The sequence below is a fragment of the Hemicordylus capensis genome, chromosome 5 (assembly GCF_027244095.1).
Source record: "Hemicordylus capensis ecotype Gifberg chromosome 5, rHemCap1.1.pri, whole genome shotgun sequence".
Taxonomy (NCBI): Eukaryota; Metazoa; Chordata; class Lepidosauria; order Squamata; family Cordylidae; genus Hemicordylus; species Hemicordylus capensis.
The window spans coordinates 36415599-36437132 of NC_069661.1; the positions used below are offsets into that span (position 1 = coordinate 36415599).

Consider the following 21534-nt stretch of genomic DNA (forward strand, 5'->3'; position numbering starts at 1 on the left):
ACACATAAAGGGGACTAATAAAAGCAATGAGTAAAAATCATAGAAGCCCACAAAGAAATGTGACAGAACCCAAATCTTCAGAGAGAATTTAAATGCCAGCATAAGAATTATTTTTGGTAGCATATGTTTAATTCTCGAAATATATAGAGGTTTACTGCAAATTCTGGGGACACCAAGTAGAGTAAATAGACTTCCACAGTGCAGAAACATCACAAAGAGTGACTTAGATGCGTGCCATTGCCAATTCCCAGTTAGTGCTGCTTACTTGCACTAAACAGCACCCCATTTACACACCACCGCTACAAATATAACTATGCATACACAGCTTCTTTTGCCTTTATCTTAAAGCAAATCTGGGCTGTAAGTTTTTCTGTGGTGCTTGTACATATAAGACTAAATTACTGGGTGTGTGTGTGTGTGTGTGTGTGTGTGTGTGTGTGTGTGGAATTAAGTGTCTCCAATCAGAGTCACAGTGGCCATTTTTACAGAATGGTTAAAAATATTGTGTGAATGATTCAGAGAGAGAGAGAGAGAGAGAGAGAGAGAGAGAGAGAGAGAGAGAGAGAGAGAGAGGCCTGCCTTTTTAAAAAAAGAGGTCAAAAGCACCCCTGACGTTCCCAGGTGGTCTATTCAGGCACTGATCCAGAATTGCTTAGCTTCAGCAAGGTTGCTGAATCATGTTCTTTCAGACCATAGTCCTGGCTATGTACTGAAGGAAACTTATGCAAGATGAAGGCAAACTGTATATACACAGAAATATTATATAAGAATACATTTTAGCTTACTGAATAAAAGCAAGCAGAGGCATACACCAGGATGCAAGCAGAAGAACCAGCTGCCCCTCTAATTCCAGCAGTTACTCCTCAACCAGTCAGTCATTCAGTTCCTACACCTACCTGGACATGGAAGTGTCGACTGAGAGTGAGGATGGATAGGGCTGCCTGAATCCACTTGAGATGGGATATACAGGCTGACCTTGCCTGAGGTCACAGAAGAAAGGAACCCATCAATAATACTGTAATAGAAGTGAACCTGCCTTTTACCAAACACCCAAATGAAGTGAGACGCTAGGTAGTACAGAAAGTATATTTGCATCCTAGTTCTGTGTTCCTTAGATTCCCTGTGTAAATCTTATGAAATCTCCTATGACGTGGATTAGAAATCAATCAGAATTTGCTTTGAGAGAAAGGGCATATCTACACCCTAGGTTTAAAGTGGCTTGCAGTCATTCAATCATCCCCCAGCAAACCCTGAGGAAAGGGGGGGGGGATATTACAAATTCCCCTTCCACATGCACCAACCACCCCCCCAACCCCAATCCCCCATGTTACAAAGGAATAGAACGCTCAATGTCAGATCTGGTAGCCAACTCTAAAAAGGAACACCTTCTTGCTGTAAAGCACTAAAGGGAAGACCTTAAGGGACTCCAGAAGAAAAAAAGGTGTCCTCCCCGACCCATCCTGAAACTCCTTTGCCCACTGAAAATCCTGATCATCACTGCAACACTCCTAGTCCAGGCAGATAAGAGTTCTAAACAGGAGTGCTTCTCTTAGGAGCTGGGGAAACTGCAATATTTCAAAGCGGGTCCCACTTGGAAAACAGATATTGTGGATAAGCTCATAGTTCCACTGAAATAAACTGATGTTCTACAGTATATGCATTAGTAGACTGACACAAACATCGACAGTAATTAAATAGTAATTGTAATTAATTACAATAAAAGTAATTAATGTAATTTAATTAATTACTCTTAATGTAATTGTCCTGAAAAGCTACTGAGCACGTCAACATCTCGTGGTGAACAGCAACTTTTCTATAAGGCCAATTTAGGGGACAGAATCTGGCTGCTACTGAGCCAGAATTTCTTTCCCCCATCATGAGGGAGCTGCTATTACTTTCATCGCCCTCCTGACTGACAGATCAGCTACTGAAAGATTCTCCCTATGCACACACACTCATCTACAGGTGCCAGCACTGCTTTTAGTACTGCTGAGTGTGGGCAGTTAAAATCCATCAACATTGCTATTCCTCCTCTAGTCTCTGCCTGATCTCTTCTCTGTCTCAGTGATACGAGGAGAAATTCCAGGCTAGAAAGACTGGAGAAGCAGCCATTTGTTCAGATATTCAAAGGGAAGGGACATGGTGCATCTAGATTCCCAGAATGCAGTGGTTTGAGTGTAGCAGTAGCATACACTCTCTTTGCAGCTCAGCTGTTCCTGTGAGCTTCATAAGAATCTCATTTCAGCTGGCCTTCTCCTCTGCACAAGCAAAACATTGCCTTGACGACAACATTACTTGTTGACAGCGAGCTCTTCTGAAAACTGGTTTGGAAAGATAGGCACAGCCATTGGTTTGCGTACTGTTTGTCTCCAAGGCAAGGAGAGCACGGCTTAAAGAAGGTTAGACATTTGTTTGTCCTTGGATATGAAAGTATACAAATAATCTGAGTGCAAAACATCAATCTTTTAAAAAGAAAGCAACCCCCTCCCTCTACTTAAAAAAAAAAAATCCTCCCAGAGACACAAAACACCCTTTTTTGGTTTGAAGTTCCAGTTTTCTTCAGAATGCCTCACCCCACTAGCACAAATTGATTGCTTCAAATACTTTGAACTTTTTCTGCTTAGTTTACATTGTCTTTTCCTCCAGCTTCCATTGATGCAACTTCTGAGCAGGATTTAACACACTTAAGTAGCAAAGTTCAGAGAGAATAATTGATCTGCCCTTGAAAGACTACGCTCAATTCTATTCAAGCAGGGCTATTGATTGACAGATTTAATGTTTTAAGAAATTGGCATTTCCAAAGCTACTGGCCCCTTATTATGCTCACCATGACAGACTTCACACTTAAACAGAGCCCTGTGCATGTGCAGTAGGGAAGGGGCCATTGCACCAGGGTGGGGGAATGTGCAAATCTTAATATCAATCCTATACTACATTTTTAGGGAAAGTAAGCAAAGCACAAAAGCAACTTATGCTAGACTTCATCATGTGTGTTCTCAGCATTCCACTGTTTCACGCTCATCTCTGCACTGAGAGCATTTGAAAGAAATGCCAACACTTAAAAGCTTAGAATGGTCACGTAAAATGACCAGAAGTTCTTCAGTAGTGGAAAAATAGCAGCAGCAGCAGCATAAGAGGGAATGGCATTGGATGCCATGCTCTTGAAAATCCTCTTCCAATTACAAGGGCATTAAGAATATAAAGAGCAGCCCTTGCTGGAACAGACTAAAGTCTATCAAGTCCAGCATTTCCTTAACCTCAGTAGCTTCCAGATGTCCTTGGGGAGCCCACAGCTATGCACAGAAACAATAGTCTTCCTCTGGTACAACACTCTCCCCATACAGTGGCATTATGAGAAATACTGCCTCAGAACATGGAAAATTCAAGCACACACAAAAGAGCTGCCTTATACCATCAAGTTCGGTTTTGTCTGCACTGACTGGTAGTTGTTCTCCAAGGTTTCAGACAGGAGTGTTTTCCAGCATTTTACACCTAAGGACCTTCTGCATGCATGGTGTGGTGTAGTGGTTAGAGTGCTGGACTAGAACTGGGGAGACTCAAGTTCAAATCCCCATTCAGCCATGATATTTGCTGGGTGACTCTGGGCCAGTCACTTCTCTCACAGCCTAACCTATTTCACGGGTTGTTGTGAGGAGAAACTCAAGTATGTAGTACACCGCTCTGGGCTCCTTGGAGGAAGAGCAGGATATAAATGTAAAAATAAATAAATAGATAGATGCACTATCACTGAGCTATGGCCTCATTCCCAAAGCCATCATGACGAAAAGCCAGTAAAAAAATTAGCCTATCTTGGTTGGGAAGGTTGTCCAACCGCTGATCATTTTTGTCATCCTTTTCTGCACCACTTATAGCTCTACAACAGAAAGTTGCAATGTCTTTTGACTTAGTCAATTTGCTATTAGTCTCCAAAACATCCATGTAAGTTAACGCAAAGATTTAGGACCAATCCAATCAAGAATTGAGTTGTGGAATACAGCTGCAATGACTGCCCATAGTAATCATCTCAAGAATGTGACTTTTGGATCCTTACACCACAAATGTTATGCATTTATCATCATGGTGCCTGAATCACTACTTCATAAGGACTAGCTTTGCTAGATGACAGACAGAACAAGCCTGGGAGATTATTTACTGCATGTACATTTATGTAACTATTCTACAAGCAACCAATCACTCTGATTTTCCTGATGTGGGCTGACTAGTGGCATGGGAAAATTGTGTTTGCACTATCTTCCATGCAGACAGTGCAATAAAAGAAAATAATTCTAATGCCAACTGTTTCAACCCAAGGCTCATCTTGGGTTGAATACAGAATACTGTACAGGGATATGTAAAAGTACAGAAAAAAGGTGCTGAGCATGTTTAGAATGCCTTATAGGGATGTGCATGAAGTGTTTCAGCGCCTCTATTTTGAGGCACTGAAACGCTTTGAGCTCCCCCACCGAATTGTTTCAGCAGGGCCAAGAGGGTGCTTTATTTAATTTATTTATTTAAACATTTTTATACTGCCCAAAACTTGCGTCTCTGGCCGGTTTACAACAGAATAAAAACAAAGTAAAACATTCGTGAAGGAAAAATTGCGGGGGGGGGGAGAACACACACATTACAACAATTTAAAATTTTTAAAATATTTTTAAAAAGCATTAAAACCTTTAAAACAACATTAATTAAAAGCCTGGGTGAAGAGATGTGTTTTTAAAGACTTTGAAAAAGCTGTCAGAGATGGGGAGGCTCTTATTTCACTAGGGAGCGCATTCCAAAGCCTTGGGGCAGCAGCGGAGAAGGCCCGTCCCTGAGTGGCCACCAGACGAGCCGGTGGCAGCTGCAGGCGGACTTCTCCAGCAGATCTCAGTGGGCAGTGGGGTTCATGCCAAAGAAGGCGTTCCCTTAAATACCCAGGGACCAAACTGTTTAGGGCTTTATAGGTTATAACCAGCACCTTGTATTTTGCCCGGAAACATATCGTCAGCCAGTGTAGCTCCTTCAACACAGGAGCTATATGGTCTCTCCGAGATAACCCAGAGACCAGCCTGGCTGCTGCATTCTGGACCAGCTGTAGTTTCCGGACTATGTACAAGGGCAGCCCCACATAGAGCGCATTACAGTAATCTAGTCTGGAGGTTACCAGCAGTTGTACCACTGTTTTGAGGTCATTCACCTCAAGAAAAGGACGCAGCTGGCGTATCAGCCAAAGCTGATAGAAGGCACTTCTGGCCACCGCCTCAACCTTGGACACCAGGGAGAGGCTCGGATCCAGAAGCACCCCTAGACTGCGTACCTGTTCCTTCTGGGGAAGTGTGACCCCATCCAGAACAGGCAGATCAAAATCATCTCTCGAGTTCTGACCCCGCACAATGAGTACCTCCGTCTTAGCCAGATTCAGTCTCAGTTTGTTATCCCTCATCCAGCCTATCACCGACTCCAGGCAGGCATTTAGGGAGGTTATGCCCTCTCCCGATGATGCTGACATGAAGAAATAAATTTGGGTGTCATCAGCATACTTTTAGTACCCTGCACCAAATCTCCTGATGATCTCTCCCAGTGGTTTCATGTAAATATTAAACAGCATTGGAGACAATACGGAGCCCTGGGGAACACCATACAAAAGTTCAGATTTTGAAGAACAGCAGTCTCCAAGGGACACCATCGGGAACCTGCCCGAGAGGTAGGAGCGGAACCACTGCAAAGCAGTGCCTCCAACTCCCACCCCCCTCAGATGCTCCAGAAGGATACTATGGTCGATAGTATCGAAAGCCGCCGAGAGGTCCAGAAGGACCAACAGAGTCACACTTCCTCTGTCAATTGACAATTGGAGATCATCCATCAGGTCGACCAAGGCAGTCTCCACCCCATAGCCAGCCCGAGAGCCAGTTTGAAATGGGTCAAGATAATCAGTTTCATCCAAGACTGTCTGGAGCTGGGAGGCCACCTTCCTCTCAATTACCTTGCCCAGCCACGGAAGGTTGGAGACAGGCCTGTAGTTGTTCAAGTCCGAGGGATCCAGGGTAGGCTTCATCAGAAGCGGTCTAATAATTGCCTCCTTAAGATAAGGAGGTATCCTACCTTCCCTCAGAGACACATTTATAATCTCTACCAGGCCTTCTACAACAACCCCCCTGCCAGATAATATAAGCCATGTCGGGCAAGGGTCAAGAGAACAGGTGGTAGGCCACACCATTCCAATCAGCTTGTCCACATCCTCAGGAGTCACAAACCAGAACTGATCCAACCTAATCACACAAGAGGAGTCGCTGGACACCTCCACATCAGACACTGAGGTAATTGTGGAGACTGAGTCTAAGTCGGCCCGAATACAAGAGATTTTTTCCACAAAAAAATTCATTAAACACATCACAGCGGGTAATCGATGGTTCCAGATTCTGATTCAAGGGAGGAGGGGCACTCACTAGCCCTCTCACAACCCTGAACAACTCCGTCGGACATGAACTTGCAGATGCAATATGGGCAGAAAAGAATCGCTCCTTTGCCACACGTATGGCCTGAGCATAGGTCTTCAAATGAGCTCTATCTTGCAATCTGTCGGATTCAAGCCAAGTCTTTCTCCACTTGCGCTCCAGTCGTCTACCTTGCCGCTTCAGCCCCCGTAGTTCTTCCATATACCAAGGGGCCAATTCTGAAGCAAGTCGGAGAGGATGCTTAGGAGCAATCATGTCTACTGCCCCAGTGAGTTTGCTGTTCCAATTCTCCACCAGGGCATCAACCGGATCACCAGCAGAGCCAACACTAAATCCCTCCAAGGCTTCTTGAAATCCTATTGGATCCAATAACCTTCTCGGGTGGATCATCCTAATAGGTCCCTCGCCCCTGTGAAGGTGGAAAGTGATTGTGAGTCCGACCTTAACCAGATGGTGGTCTGTCCATGACAATGGGGAAATCACAGGATTCTCCACTCACGGAACACCATCCTGATCAGAGTGAAAGACCAAATCAAGCGTGTGACCAGCAATGTGCGTCGGCCCCAAGACCACTTGGGATAGGCCCATAGTCATCATGGCCGCTATGAACTCCTGAGCTGCCCCAGACAAATTGGTCCCAAATGGAACACTGAAGTTCCCCAGCACCACATGCCTGGGGTACTCCAACACCAAGTCCGAGACCAAGCCCATCAGCTCGGTTAGGGACTCTGTTGAGCAGCGAGGCAATCGGTACACCAACAGAAGTCCCAGTCTATCCCTGGTCCCAGACTTAAGTATACACATTCGATATGGTCCAACACTCTAACAGGGATCCTGGTAAGGGAAAGGTTATTCTTATAGACCACAGCCACTCCACCTCCCCGCCCACAGTCCCTCACCCGCTCCTCAACAGAGTAGCCTGAAGCCCCCAGCCTCCCCCAGGCAGGTCTCTGTAATACATACCAGGTCGGCACCTTCATCCAGAATCAAATCATGGATGGTTTCTGATTTGTTCTGGACCGACCTGGCCTTCTCCTTTAAAAAGGAGAAGGCAGGTCTTACCTGCCCTCCATGGTCCTTCCACCAGCCCCCGCTGGGATTAAATGCCCCACAAAAGCAGCTGCAATACTGCTCCCATCAGCCTGTGGGCAGCATGGGCACAGAAACGGCATCCACACATGCACAAATGCTATTTCCGTGCCAACACTGCCCGCAGGCTGCTGGGAGCAGTCCTGCAGCTGCATGTGTAGCGTTTAACCCCAATAGCTTTTGTAATTTTAAATTTAGCTTTTGTAATTTTAAATTTTTAAATTTAGCTTTTAGGTTTTGTAATTTTAAATATTGTAAATTGTTTTCGTTTAAGCAGCTTTTTGGAGTTTTAATTGATTTTAATGGTTTATTTGTATTGTTTTATAATTGTGAACCGCCCCGAGACTTTGGTTTGGGGTGGTATATAAATGTATTAAATAATAATAATAAATAGTGAATTTTGTAGAAGCAGCAAAGGGGCCATGGACGGGGAGGTAAGACCTGCCTTCCTCCTTTTAAAGTGCCTCCACTTTGCTCCCCCACTTCATGCACATCCCTAATGCCTTGCCACCACTGGATAATTGCAGCTGGCTTGCTCACTCCTTTTTAGGTTATAAAGTGGGGAGACCCAAGCTGATCTGCCCATCTTCTAACCTAAAAATAAGTGAGCAAGCCAGCTGCAGTTATCCATTAGTGGCAAGGCATTCTACACATGCTCAACACCTCTTTTCTGTACTTTACATGTCCCTGTACTGTATTCTGCAAACCAAAGTGAGCCCTGGGTCAAATAACTCACCTAAACAATACTCACATTCTATTTATCTATATGGCCGAGGCCAGTGACTACAAGCTATACAGTTAGTTAATTGTATTGAGCCATTACTTGTCTTGTATAAGTGATTACACAGGAAGCCAACTTTAAATGAGCAACAAGAGTTTGATATTTATTTCCAACGGAAACACAGGATAAGGAAACAACAAACAGACTCTTATGCAGAGAGAGGGAAAACCTCTCAGTTTGAAATTTAAAACAGCAAGTAAGAAGGCTAAACTGAAACTTAAGACTACACCCCCAAGCTTGAACACAAGATACAGAGATCAGAACGGAGACAACGTCTATGGAAATATCCCAACAATTTTTACTGCAAATATTGCCCTGACAGTTTGGTATTCTGTTGTGTGTGTGTGTGTGTGTGTGTGTGTGTGTGTGTGTGTGTGTGTGTGTGTTTAAATCAAAATGCATTGTAAATACCTACATGTTTAAATTTTTGTTTTAATGTGAACACTTAGGAGACATGCTTCTCAAGACAAGAATGGCTGCAGTTCATTTAAAAAGCACACAACCATGCAAGCACATAAACAGTTTAGAAGCAGCAGACGGCTCTTACCAGCCAAGAGGTGGAGTTATCTGCCCAACACCACCAGGAGACAAGGGATAGAAAGTGGGGATATCAGGACCTGGAGGATGTCTGGACATGCCTGTTTAAAAGAGCACAGAGTGAGAATCACTATTTCGGTCAGCAAAATATAGAATGCTATGGTAACGGGAACACAGCCAGCTCATCAATAAATTAAGTGAAGAGAAAAAACCCTCATGAGCAGCCTCGTGTTTAGCATTTAGTCCACACACACACTTTAAAAAAATCCCATGTAATATTTAACATGCCATCCCTACGTTTAACATGTCATTCCTTCTTCCTCCTCAGGTTACGAATAAACTTCATTCTGCTCAGATTATGGATATAAAATGGAACCAAGAGAAAATAACTGGATTCTACTGCAGGATGCAGATGGACAAATGACCTTTCAAGGTTGCTCCCATGCAGTGTGATGAAGATAAGAAACACATGACATACTTAAGCAAAGACACTGGCTCTCAGTTATAATAAAGTTTAGGATTAGTTCTAAATTTAAACATCTTTTGGTATACTTTAAGTCCTTGATTTAATTTTCCAAAGTAGCAGGAGTTGGGCTACTACACTGAACAGTCTTGTGGCATCTAAACAGTACTGGTATGAGCTCATTGGAGCATAGGATTTTGTGACCCAGATCCCACCATCAGATACAGGTGGATCTCATCACACATGGTCCTGACAACCACGATTTTATGTATCTGTGGTTGGGCAATGGAGACCTGACCTCGGTATACGCAGGAACAAAAAAGGTTAAAATCAGTGTATCGTAGGTCATGTCCTAGACACCATTTTGCTAAAAGGAGCCATTTTGTAGCTCTTTGGGGGTGGGGGAATCACAGGGTTTTTAAACCATGAAAATTGGGGGCTGGGGGGCATTGCTGGACAGATGGAGACCATGCTCCTATTTCTGCCTTTTCTTTGCTTTTTTTCTGTGCTCCAGGAATCTAACTCAACTCCCATTCCCATTCCCTCAATGATTGGCAGTTGTAGGGCAGAATGGAGCCCCCGAGATAACAAGGTCCACCTATACATATATTGGTCACTTAAGTGGAGTATAGATATCAGAATACAGAGAGACCACTCTGTTTTTAAAAAGTCACTAAAGGTCAAGCAATCCAAGAGGTAGTAATATACTGCACTACCATGAAGAATACAACTGATACAAAACCCCATCAAATGAATGCACAATCTATTCAGTATTGATGTGATCCACTTCCAACTATCAGTGGTTGGTGATGAACAGGCACAAGATCAATAGTGTACACACACCTAAAGAGGGACAACTAATTTATTTATTGTTCCATTTCTATACTGCTTTTTATTTATTTTTTTAAAAATCCCAAAGTTGTTTACAATAAATTCCTCCAGTGGCTGCTGCTGGCATCTATTTTATGTTTCTTTTTTAGATTGTGAGCACTCTGCAGACAGGGAGCCTACACACACACACACACACACACACACACACACACACAAATACACCACACACACGTGTGTGTGTAAATCGCTTTCAGAACTTTGGTTAAAAAGTGGTATACAAATATTCACTGTATTTGTATTTCTAAAATGTAATTAAAACAATGCACAATTAATATACAAATTAGAAGTACAATATTAAATATAAAAATAACTATATAGCGCTATCGAAAAGTTTAAAAACTTAACAGTAACACACAAAGAATAGCAGGAGCACAAACTGTGCTCTCATATAAAAGCCTGGGTAAAGAGCCACGTTTTTACTTGTTTTCTAAAAATTGTGATGGAGGCCGAGGAGTGGATGCCAGCCAGGAGAGCATTCCAAAGACTTGGGGCAATAACTGAAAGGGCCCTGCCCAAATGCTCAACAGCCAAGCATCTCTCATCATCAGCAAATGGACCAGAGCCCACTCTGGTGATCCTGTCAAGAGGACAGAAATCCTTGGGAGCAGGCAGTCCTTCAGTTATCCAGAGCTGAAACCGTTAAGGGCTTTAAAGGTCAAAACCAGCACCTTGAATGGAAAACAAAGTGGTAGGGTGTGAAATGATCCCAACAAGCAGCTTGGGATAGAATCCTAGCTGCCGCATTTTGCAATAGCTGCAGTTTCTAAATATTCTTCAAGGGCAGCCCCACGTAGAGTGTGTTACAGTAATCCAGCCATGACGTTACTAAGGCATAGGTAACTGTGGCCAGATCTGCCACAGATCTGGATGCAGCTAGCTCACTTGCTGAAACTGTCCAAAAGCACCCCTGGCTACCACCTCCACCTGAGCATTCAAAAGCAGAGCTAGGTCCAACTGTACTCCCAAGCTGCACACTTGCTCTTTTAAAGGGAGTACAATCCTATCCAGAACCGGTCAAATCCCTTCATCCCGAATGACTCCTACTGGCCAACAGCACCTCCATCTTGCCCAGATTAAATCTCAGTTTATTAGCCCACATCCAGCCCATCACGTCATCCTGCCCCCTATTCAGGTCATCCACTGCCTCCCTAGGATCAGGTGATAAGGAGAGATAGAGCTGAGTGTCATCTGCATATTGCTGACAACTCAATCCAAGTGCCCAGATGATCTGTCCCAGCAGTTTCATGTAGATGTTAAACAACACGGGGGACAAAACTGAACCTTGCAGGACCTCACAAGCCAATGGCCAAGGAGCCAAACAGTAGTCCCCCACCCCCAAGAAAGGACTAAAGCCACTCCAAAGCAGTGCCTCCAGAGAGAACACGGCCTTCAATCCTCAAGAGGCAGTCCAGAAAGCTATCATGGTCAATGGTATTGAATGCCATTGAGAGGTCCAGCAGAACCAACAGGGACACACACACCCTGTCAAGCTCCCAGCATAGGTCATCCACTAGAGCGACCAAGGTAGTTTCAGTCCCATATCCAGGATATGGATCTATACCATCCTATCTCAAGATGGAAGCCAGACTGAAAGGGATCTAGATAAGCCGAATCATCCAAGGCCCCCTGCAGCTGAGATGCCACCACACACTCTATCACCTTGCCCAAAAAGGGAAGGTTAGAAACAGGACTATAATTGTTCAGAGGTTGGAGGGATCAAGGGAGGGCTTTTTAAAAATAGTGATCTCACCACTGCCTCCTTAAGGCACAATGGCATCCTGCCCTCCTTAATGAAGCATTGATTATACTCTCCAGCCACCTGCTCGTATCCTGCCTGGCAGATTTTATTAGCCATGACGGGCAAGTTGCCACTCAGAGACATAAGTTTTGGGTGGTATAAAAATGTTTTAATGAATGAATGAATGAATGAATGTCTAGAGTACATGACTCTGGTCACACAGTATCCAGCATCTTATCCACATCCTCAAGCTGCACCAACTGAAAAGAATCCAACACAACAGGACCAGATGGTACCCAAGACACATCTACTGGAACTGCCAAACTCCTGGAGTCCTAATCGGCATAGTTACTAGCGACTTTATCTGCAAAATGGCATGAAAACTGGTCACAGCAGGCTGTAGATGGTTCCTCCCCCCATCACACAGGGGGATGTGTAAAGCAATAATTTTGGTACACAAAAAAGCTCTGCTGCCCTACACTAAGCAGATGCAATGGAGTCGGAGAAAAAAATTTCTTCCCCACCCCCACCTCTATGGAGTAATCCCAAAAATGGGTTGTAGCCCGTGTTCAGTTGGATTAATCATGCTTCTTCCTCTAGCATTGTTCCAGCCATTGTGTGTGTGTGTGTGTGTGTGTGTGTGTGTGTACACACACACACACACACACACACACACACATATATATATATATATACACGGTCCTTAGTTTTCTGAGGAACTTAGGGCAATAGAACAATTGTAAACCAGTCTAATTTGTCTACTACCCCTACATAGGGTAGATGGAACAGTCAAACTAAACCTCACCAGATGATGATCTGTCCATGACACGGGAGTTATCTCAAACCCACCCCACTCCAGATCACTTGTTCCCTGGTCCACAAAAACCAGATCCAAAGTATGTCCTGCCACGTGGGTAGGGCCTGACACCAATTGAGATAGACCCATGGAGGCCATGAAGTCCTGAGCTGCCCCTACTAGCATGCACATTGAAGCCCCCCAAGACAATAAGTCTGGGGGAACCCAATGCCATCTTTGAGACCACCCCAGTCAGCTCAGGTAGGGAGACTGAGGTGCAGTGGGGTGGTCGGTACACCAACAGAATCCCCAGCCTGTCTCGGAGGCCCACCCTCAAGGATAAGCACTTGAAATCTGGAGATTGCCTAACCGGGCACCTGGAAAGAGGGTCTCATGATAGATGAGCACAATGCCCCTCCATGATCCCCAAGGCAGGACTGTTGCAGGATCAGGAAACCTGGAGGACAAAGCTGAGAGTCCAACCAGGACACTCATACCAGGTCAGCATGCTCATCCACAATCAAATCATGGGTGAGAGATGTTTTACCATTTACTGACCTGGCATTCAGCAACAGCACCCTAATCCTTGAAAGTGTGTTTCCAGAGCTCCCTGGGGCTGCAGGATTGGAGAAGAGCCAGAAAAAAGGAACAGGTCTCAATTGCCTGGACTGTTCTCCCCAGTAATGGCTTGCCCAACACCCACTGTCATATCTCCCTCTGCCTGCTACCTGAGCAATCACTGCCCCCAGATCCTCCCCAGTCCTCCACTCTTCCAGACACATCTTTCAGCAACTGTGTGTCCGAATTACATAGTAGATTCTGAGTAGCAGCTTCCTAGCAGTTTCCTAGGCTAGATAGTAGAGTAGCAGTTTCCTAGGCTACACAGTAGATTATGAGTAGCAGCTTCCTGCACAGATTTGCTTCTCCATTTCTATAAAGTTTTTTCAACAGGTTGTGTAGTTCCTTTTGATGTTCCTCAGCAAAGTCTAAGGGCATTGGAAAGCCGTCTCCTCAGGCCCCTCTGCGTAACCCAGATAGCCACAGCATCTTCTCTGTAGCCGTTTTGACTATAACATTGTTTTCTGAAACTATGAACAGTGTTCTGCTGCATTAACACTTTTTATGGTTGTTACAGAATTTATCTATTCAGTAAATAACTCTCAAGATACAAATGCATTTTTTAAAAAATCATTGTTATTTTATTGTGTTGGGTGACATTTTTAAATTGTGCTATGAATTAATCCATTGCTGCTTGTGTGCATGCTTGCATTTCTTGCTAAAATGGTAAGGGGCGGGGGGATGCTGGTTGCCAACTATCACTTGTAGAGTATAACTATGCAAAGGTCCAGTCTGTTATTGAGACCATTAGGAGGGGTCCATACAGAACCGCTCTAGCATTCAGAAGATAGTTGTGGTGTGTTCCTCCACTATTCAGCAACATGGTGGAAGTATACCTCAAGACATGAATGGTAGAAATAAGTCTTGAGATTATCACAAAATTATACTGGGGATGTGGTAGGGCAAAAGGCCTCTGGGGCAGGCTCTTCGTCAATTGTTTCTTCAGTGTGTGACTGGACAGATTAACATTACTACTGGGCGACTTGAGGGTATCATTGTTGTAGACTCTTGTAGTATTAGGAGTTTTGACTGTTTAGCATTCTCCCTTTGCTGTCGGAAAGCAAGTATGCTTACTGCAGATCGATTGTTTTGGAAAAGCCCCGCAAAATACAAGTTTGCATGGGAAGTTGGCTGTTTATAGAAGTCTCCAGTTCTGAGAGTTCAATCTTAATCTTCTCCTGTTTGCTGTACAGGATGCTCATCAGATTGGATTAATTATTCCTCTGTACACTGCATGATGCTGTGACAAAACTGCTATCTCTTGCACAGCTTGACCTCACTTTGTAATGTTTACATTTATACACACACACACCATTCATGTATCTCCTTCTCTCCCTACTCAGGATATGGATACACACACACTTAGGTGACTGTTTCATGTATCTGAGTGGGCTCCAGCCCAAGAAAGCTTATTTCACTAGTTTCTTGTTTTTACACTTAAAGGTTGGTTTGCGGTATGATATAAAAGATGGGGAAGGCAGAGAATGGAGGTTACATAACCTGAATGTGATAAAATATTAGTTTCTGGGAAAGCTAAACAGATCTTCTCTTAAAGTTTAATTGAAAATAAGCATTGAAAAACCATTCAGAAACAAGACATGCAGGGAGGAAAAGGGAGAGGAGAAAAGCAGCTATTCCAAACAGGCAGCAGACCAGACTTATTAGATTAGGTAAATTGCTGCTTGTACATTTTCTGTGGTTCCCTCGTGATTCACTGATTTTGGAAACTTGCTACCACAGAGAATTGGTGGTTAATTAAGAATCATTTTCAGGCCTGTAATGGTCACACTTGATATGATTCATAGGGCTTCTGATTGTCACTCCAGCTTCAGCTAAGCTCCTCATCAAGTTGACTCTGGTGGGCGCCAAGGTCAATCCTTTCTACCAGTTAGTATTTTTGTACTGGGGTATGGGAGTCCCACTGGAAATGATCCATCAACTTACATTCCCAAGAACACAAAAATGCTACAAGCTCTAAAAACCACCTCAAGGATTAAACCTAATCCTAGTCCCAGATGAGCCCTATGGTTTTCACACTCTACCTAAATCTCATACCCCAAGGATGCACACAGAATTATGGTCACAGAGACCATTAAGCCCTTGATTTATTTAGTGCATTACAGAATAGAAGCAAGAATCACAGGTCTTACTTTACATATAAAGCCCTCTATTCTAAATGAGAAAAGAGTACAAGTGACCTAGTCTTTAAAAGAGGGAGAATAGCTATATTACAATATTCAAATTACAGCATGTCAAAACTTTTAACAAGCCAGCTGCCTGTTTTCTCTGAGTAGCTTGCTAACCTCTCCTACTTTTCCCTTTCTCCCCTAAGTCTCTCTCTGAACTTTGGTACATTTTACTTCCCATTCCCTCAGCTGTATAAGCAATGGCCAACACTGTGACCCATCAATCCTCTGCAAGTCAGGTAACAAATGGGAAGGACAGGGCTGGATGGGATCCATTCAAGAGTCCTCAAAGAACTCAAATTTGAAATTGCTGAACTCCTTGCTAAAGTATATAACTTATTCCTGCAATCAGGAACTGTACCTACTGGAGGACTGGAAAGTAGAAAATGTAGCACCGATTTTCAAAAAGGGATCCAGGGGTGATCCGGGAAATTACAGGCCAGTTAGCTTAATGTCTGTTCCAGGAAACTACAAAACTATGGTTCGGCCACACCTGGAGTACTGTGTACAATTCTGGTCACCACATCTAAAAAAGAACATTGTAGAACTGGAAAAGGTGCAGAAGAGGGCAACCAAGATGACCAGTGGCCTAGAGCACCTTTCTTATGAGGCAAGGCTACAACACCTGGGGCTTTTTAGTTTAGAAAAAAGATGACTGCGGGGAGACGTGATAGAGTTCTATAAAATCATGCATGGTGTGGAGAAAGTGGATAGAGAGAAATTCTTCTCCCTCTCACATAACACTAGAACCAGGGGTCATCCCATGAAATTGATTTTCCAGGAAATTTAGGACCAACAAACAGAAGTACTTTTTCACACAATGCATAATCAACTTGTGGAATTCTCTGCCACAAAATGTGGTGACAGCCAACAACCTGGATGGCTTTAAGAGGGGTTTGGATAACTTCATGGAGGAGAGGTCTCTAAGCTACTATTTGGAGAGCTATAGGCCACCACCAGCCTCAAAGGCAGGATGCCTCTGAGTACCAGTTGCAGGGGAGTAACAGCAGGAGAGAGGCATGCCCTCAACTCCTGCCTGTGGCTTCCAGCGGCATCTGGTAGGCCGCTGTGTGAAACAGGATGCTGGACTAGATGGGCCTCAGGCCTGATCCAGTAGGGCTGTTCTTATGTCCTTATGACATGTGCTTGGTACAGTTTGTTACTGGACAACAACAAACTGTCTCATACCGCCTCAAGTTACTCCTATTCACTTTTTGGCTTTTGGGAAAGTCCCAGACTTAGGTGGTATGATGACAGAAAAGAAAAGTTGAGCGTTAGTTTATGTTTTGCAATATCTTTATTTCTAGCTTAATTGTTTCACCCAGAAATTGAAACATCAGGACTGGAAATGCACCTCAAATTAAGGAAGATCAATTTCTTTTTCAGCTACTTTTGCTTTAAGGAGCACAACAATCTCTCACCATGTTAATGAATTCTAACAGTGGATTATGTAACAATGGTTAAACATATTCCATCATGTGATGAAACCATCAACAGGCATCAATATCTCCTCAAAGTTAAATCCACCTAACACAGCATCATTAAACACACACTGAACAACATCCTGATCAGTTAATTGTGATTAAGTACCACTGAAATCAGTGCAACAAGTTAGGCATGACTCACTAAATCCCATTAATGTGAATGGGACTTAACACTAACTTGGTGTGGAATTTGGCCTTTTCTTTCCCCACAGAATCAGCTTTGCCAGTCTGTATTTTTAGATCACTGAGGATCAAGTTCTGCATGATTATCTGGCCACAACAACAATAATATTATGAACATATTGTTCACAAAGGCATTGGGACCTGCAAGTGTGACAATCTTTCACAAAGGAAACTTTTCATGTAGATTCCACTCCATTCCTCAGTCTCTGTATAGTGGAACACAGGCCTCCCATTATGATAGACCCTTTAACACCAAGAAATGGTCAGAAGACTTGGCAAAGAGGCACTTCGTAATGTGGTGAATCTATTTATTTAGCAGGGGGAGAGTAACTGGCCCTATCCACCCCCAGCACAGTACCTCCAGTGACTGTTGCTGGTGTCTATCATATATTTCTTTTTAGATTGTGAGCGCGTTGCGGACAGGCTTCCATCTTATTTGTTTGTTATTTCTCTGTATAAACCTCCCTGAGTCATTTTTGGAAGGGCAGTATAGAAATTGAATAAATAATAAAATAATAAATAAATACAGTAACTAAATTTTAAGGCCTGGATTAATGCTACCATAGCAAGTGGAACAAGGAAAACATGCTGTTGTTGGTCAATGTACTAGCTTCTCGTTTCTGCCAAAGATATTTCAGACAACAGAGCCAACTAGAAAATGGCAGTGTGAGATGATGCCTTTCATCATCTTCCTATTTTGCTGCTGCCTGATATATATGTTTCCCATTGTCTGGAAAACATACCAGCGGGGATTTGAACCAGCAATCTCTTGCTCCCTAGGCAAGCTACTTCCCCGCTGCGCCATTAGTAGGTAGGTAGTCAAAATATTGACCCAGAAAGATTTTAAGTCAAGAGAAAATTTCATCTGGGATAATTAAAATGGTTACTTACTGCTTTGGTCCTATCTGATATCAGTAAAGAGTAAAAGAATTATTCTGCACAGAGTTTAAGTTTCTGCTGCATTATTTTGCATTCAGATTAGGGCTCAAACAGAATTTTTTTGTTAAAGAACAAATGGCTAACATGCAAATGAAAGTTCCAGTTTTTCATACAGATGGAAAAGTTGTATGGAAGAGAAAAGCTGAAGCCCCTTTTGGTGTAATAAAGGGCATCTACTGCAAAAGGTGGACCACCTAATGTTGCAGCGGGGAAGTTACTTGCCTAGGGAGCAAGAGGTTGCTGGTTCAAATCCTCACTGGTATGTTTCTCAGACTATGGGAAACGCCTATTTCAGGCAGCAACAACATAGGAAGATGCTGAAAGGCATCATCTCATACTGCATGGGAGATGGCAATGATAAACACCTCCTGTATTCTACCAAAGACAACTGCATGGCTCTGTGGTCGCCAGGAGTCGACACCGACTTGATGGCACTTTACCTTTACTGTAAAAGGTAGGTATTTATTTACAGTGTTACTGTAACACTGGAGCCTTATTCAGATATTATTAAAAAGGAGGCTGTACCTGAGTACAGCCTTTGAAAGCTTATTGGAAGTCTCCCCTGATGTGTCCATCATTCAACTCTTCCAACGCACCCCACATGCTTACAACATTCATTTGAAGAGATTAACATATAAGCATGATGGCGAGCACTTCTTTGAGTGAGAGTCCGGCACCCAAAATGCCCACTCACAGAAGCCCCTACCATCACGCTTAGAGCATTCACCTCTTCAAACGAACACTGTAAGCATTTGTGCACATTCAGAGAGCTGAATTGGCACATTGGGTAGGACTTCTGGTAAGCTTTCAGAGGATGGTACAGCCTCCTTTTTAGTAACGTCTGAATGAGGCTAATGTGAAGAAGTTAATAATAGAAAAGGGTGACAGCACCTTCTCTTTTCTGAAACTAAATTTGAAAAAAGCATATCTAACACCCTCGTATTTCAGAACATCTTTGTTGCAATTCTTTACTACAAGAGTTTCCATCCTTGGTTCCGCAGATGATGGTGGACTACAACAATCATCATGCTCAGGCAAGCAGGCCATTATAGCTGTGGATGATGGGAGCTGTAGTCCAACCACTTCTCAGGGCCCAAAAGTTGGGAATCCGTGTTCTCGAATGACAAGGATTCTAAGGACTTTAATTGTGGTTTCCTGAAGTATCTGTCAAGAAAAACCATAAATTAGGAATAACCCAAACTTTTGGTTTCTTGATTAAACAATTCTGTAGGACAATTTTATAAAGTATCACAGATCTCAAAGCAAAGAAGGTTGTCCATGACCTTTAATCTACTGTAATAAATAAAGGTCTCACCTTGTTTTGAGTTGACATCTGAGGGGAGGTGTGAAGGATGCGTCCCTGGAGAAAAGTGCTCATCGCTGTAGGTGATAAGTGGGGTAAGAGGATGAACTGCATGTGAAGGCTGCACCACCGGTACTTTGTTTGACTGCAACAAAAATAAAACATTGATAGGTGGTTGTTGTTTTATTAAAAAAATTAGAAGCCTGGCTACTGACTAACAAGTTAAACTGACAAAGAAAGTGAGCATTTAAGTAGCTCTCTCACACAGAAAGAGTAACTTCACAGAATGTGCAACCAGGAACATAGGAAGCTGCCTTATACCAAGTCGGACCATAGCTCAGTATTGTCTACACAGACTGGCAGCGGCTTCTCCAAGGTTGCAGGCAGGACACTTTCTCAGCCCTATCTATTTTATCATTCTCACTTTTAGCTTTTAAAATAACTTTTAATTTGAAATTTAATTATGATTGTGGTTTTAGCCAGTACTTTTAAATTGTTTACTTAATTTGGTTCATTTTATTAGTCTTATTTTACACTGTATGTATTTTATTGTTGTGAGCCGCTCCGAGCAGTAGCGTACTGGAGGAGCAGGGTATAAATATTTTAAATAAATAAATATCATGGAGATGCCAGGGAGGGAACTTGGAACCTTCTGCATGCAAGCATGCAGGTGCTCTTCCCAGAGCAATCCATCACCTAAGGGGAATATCTTATAGTGCTCACACATGTAGTCTCCAATTCATGTGAAAAACAGGATGGACCCTGCTTAGCAAAGGGGAGAATTCATGCTTGCTACCACAAGACTAGCTCTCCTCCATGCAACTCTTCAGCTTGTTGTCCTGGGCACTTTTCACATTTTCTGCAGTTCCCCACCACCACTAGCCTGCATAACATGTAGTCTACCAAGCCAAACACAGCTCACCAGGGGCTTGAGAAGCCTGCTGTTTGTGTTACCTGCCAAGCATCCAGCAAATCATAATAGGCGATTAGTGGGCTGCATTTGGCTTGGTGGGCCAGGAATTATTCAGGCCTTGCTATCATCTGGCAAAAGATCAGTGGCCTCATTAGCAGGTTGTCAAAGTAACCCACCCCTCCACAGAATATCATAGCAACCTCTGTAGTACAAACATCAGGTGTGGGAAGGCACTTGATACTTTGGGAATATACAGATATGTATGCTGAAGAGGCAACATAACTAAAAAGTCAGAGATGCAACCAGAACGTTGGGAAGGTGTATTACCAGAGAAAACCATCTGAGATTACCATTATCTTCAATCTGGTCCTGGCCATAACTTTTTCAGCTTTAAGTGGAACCACCACTGGATCTCAATGGAACCATGTAGATACTATAGAAGTCTATAATGTCAATGTACATCATATTTTGCCTCAACACTCCACAATAATTTTGCCTCTGTACTCTACAATAATCTGATCACAGAGACTGTTCACAGACTTGCAAGTGTTTAAAACATAATTCAGAACACTTGCTATAGAATACAAACCACTTTATATGCGCAAGAACTAAAGCACTGGTAAAATACTACCCACTACTGCATCTTCTATTTAGCATGCACCATCACCACACTTTTGATCTCATATATAAGCCCTATTCAGGCATTTTTTAGAACATGTACCCAGATACAGCATTACATGTCAGCAGCAAGCCCTGCCCTCTGTCAATGTGCTCCATAGCCCCACCCCTCATTTGTCTGAGGAGATTGGAGATTCTCAACACAATTGGAAATGCTAGTTTGTCTTCTCAGACAAATGCTATATTCATAGACAGCATGGAGGCTGGGCCGCAGAGTGCATCAGTGGTGAGAGCGAGCTTGTCAATATGCTCTCATGTATGCTGTGCCTGGGTACAGTGTCCATGCTTTATGAACATCTGAAAAGGGATTCAGTATCTAAATGTAAATATCTCCATCTTGAAATCTGCCCATGTACTCTTCCCCTAGGAGGACAGGGGATGTGTGACCCAAGTATTTTATGAAGCCATACTGGACCTCTGGTGTTCCACCAGTATATTTGGTTATGGATAAGGAGTGTCCCAACATTAGTTTTCTTTTAAGCATCCCCCCCTAATGCC

At 43.2% G+C, this 21534-nt stretch overlaps 2 protein-coding genes across 14 annotated transcripts in view; one reads left to right on the forward strand and one right to left on the reverse strand.

The window, feature by feature from the left end:
- HADH (hydroxyacyl-CoA dehydrogenase) overlaps positions 1 to 9383 on the forward strand; it is an 80044-nt gene extending 70661 nt beyond the window's left edge. The window contains exon 8 of the mRNA XM_053252510.1: positions 9173 to 9383. Coding sequence (XP_053108485.1) covers positions 9173 to 9183 — 11 coding nt within the window. The 3' untranslated portion in view covers positions 9184 to 9383. The remainder of the gene's footprint in view (positions 1 to 9172) is intronic.
- LEF1 (lymphoid enhancer binding factor 1) overlaps positions 1 to 21534 on the reverse strand; it is a 148002-nt gene that overhangs the window by 37917 nt on the left and 88551 nt on the right. For 10 of the 13 annotated variants that reach the window (XM_053252494.1, XM_053252497.1, XM_053252499.1 and 7 more), the window contains 3 exons: positions 19458 to 19590; positions 8855 to 8945; positions 897 to 980 (listed from right to left, as the gene is read on the reverse strand). In XM_053252494.1, the coding sequence (XP_053108469.1) occupies positions 897 to 980; positions 8855 to 8945; positions 19458 to 19590 (308 nt within the window). The remainder of the gene's footprint in view (positions 1 to 896; positions 981 to 8854; positions 8946 to 19457; positions 19591 to 21534) is intronic. The other 3 variants (XM_053252498.1, XM_053252501.1, XM_053252502.1) reach the window with 1 other exon arrangement.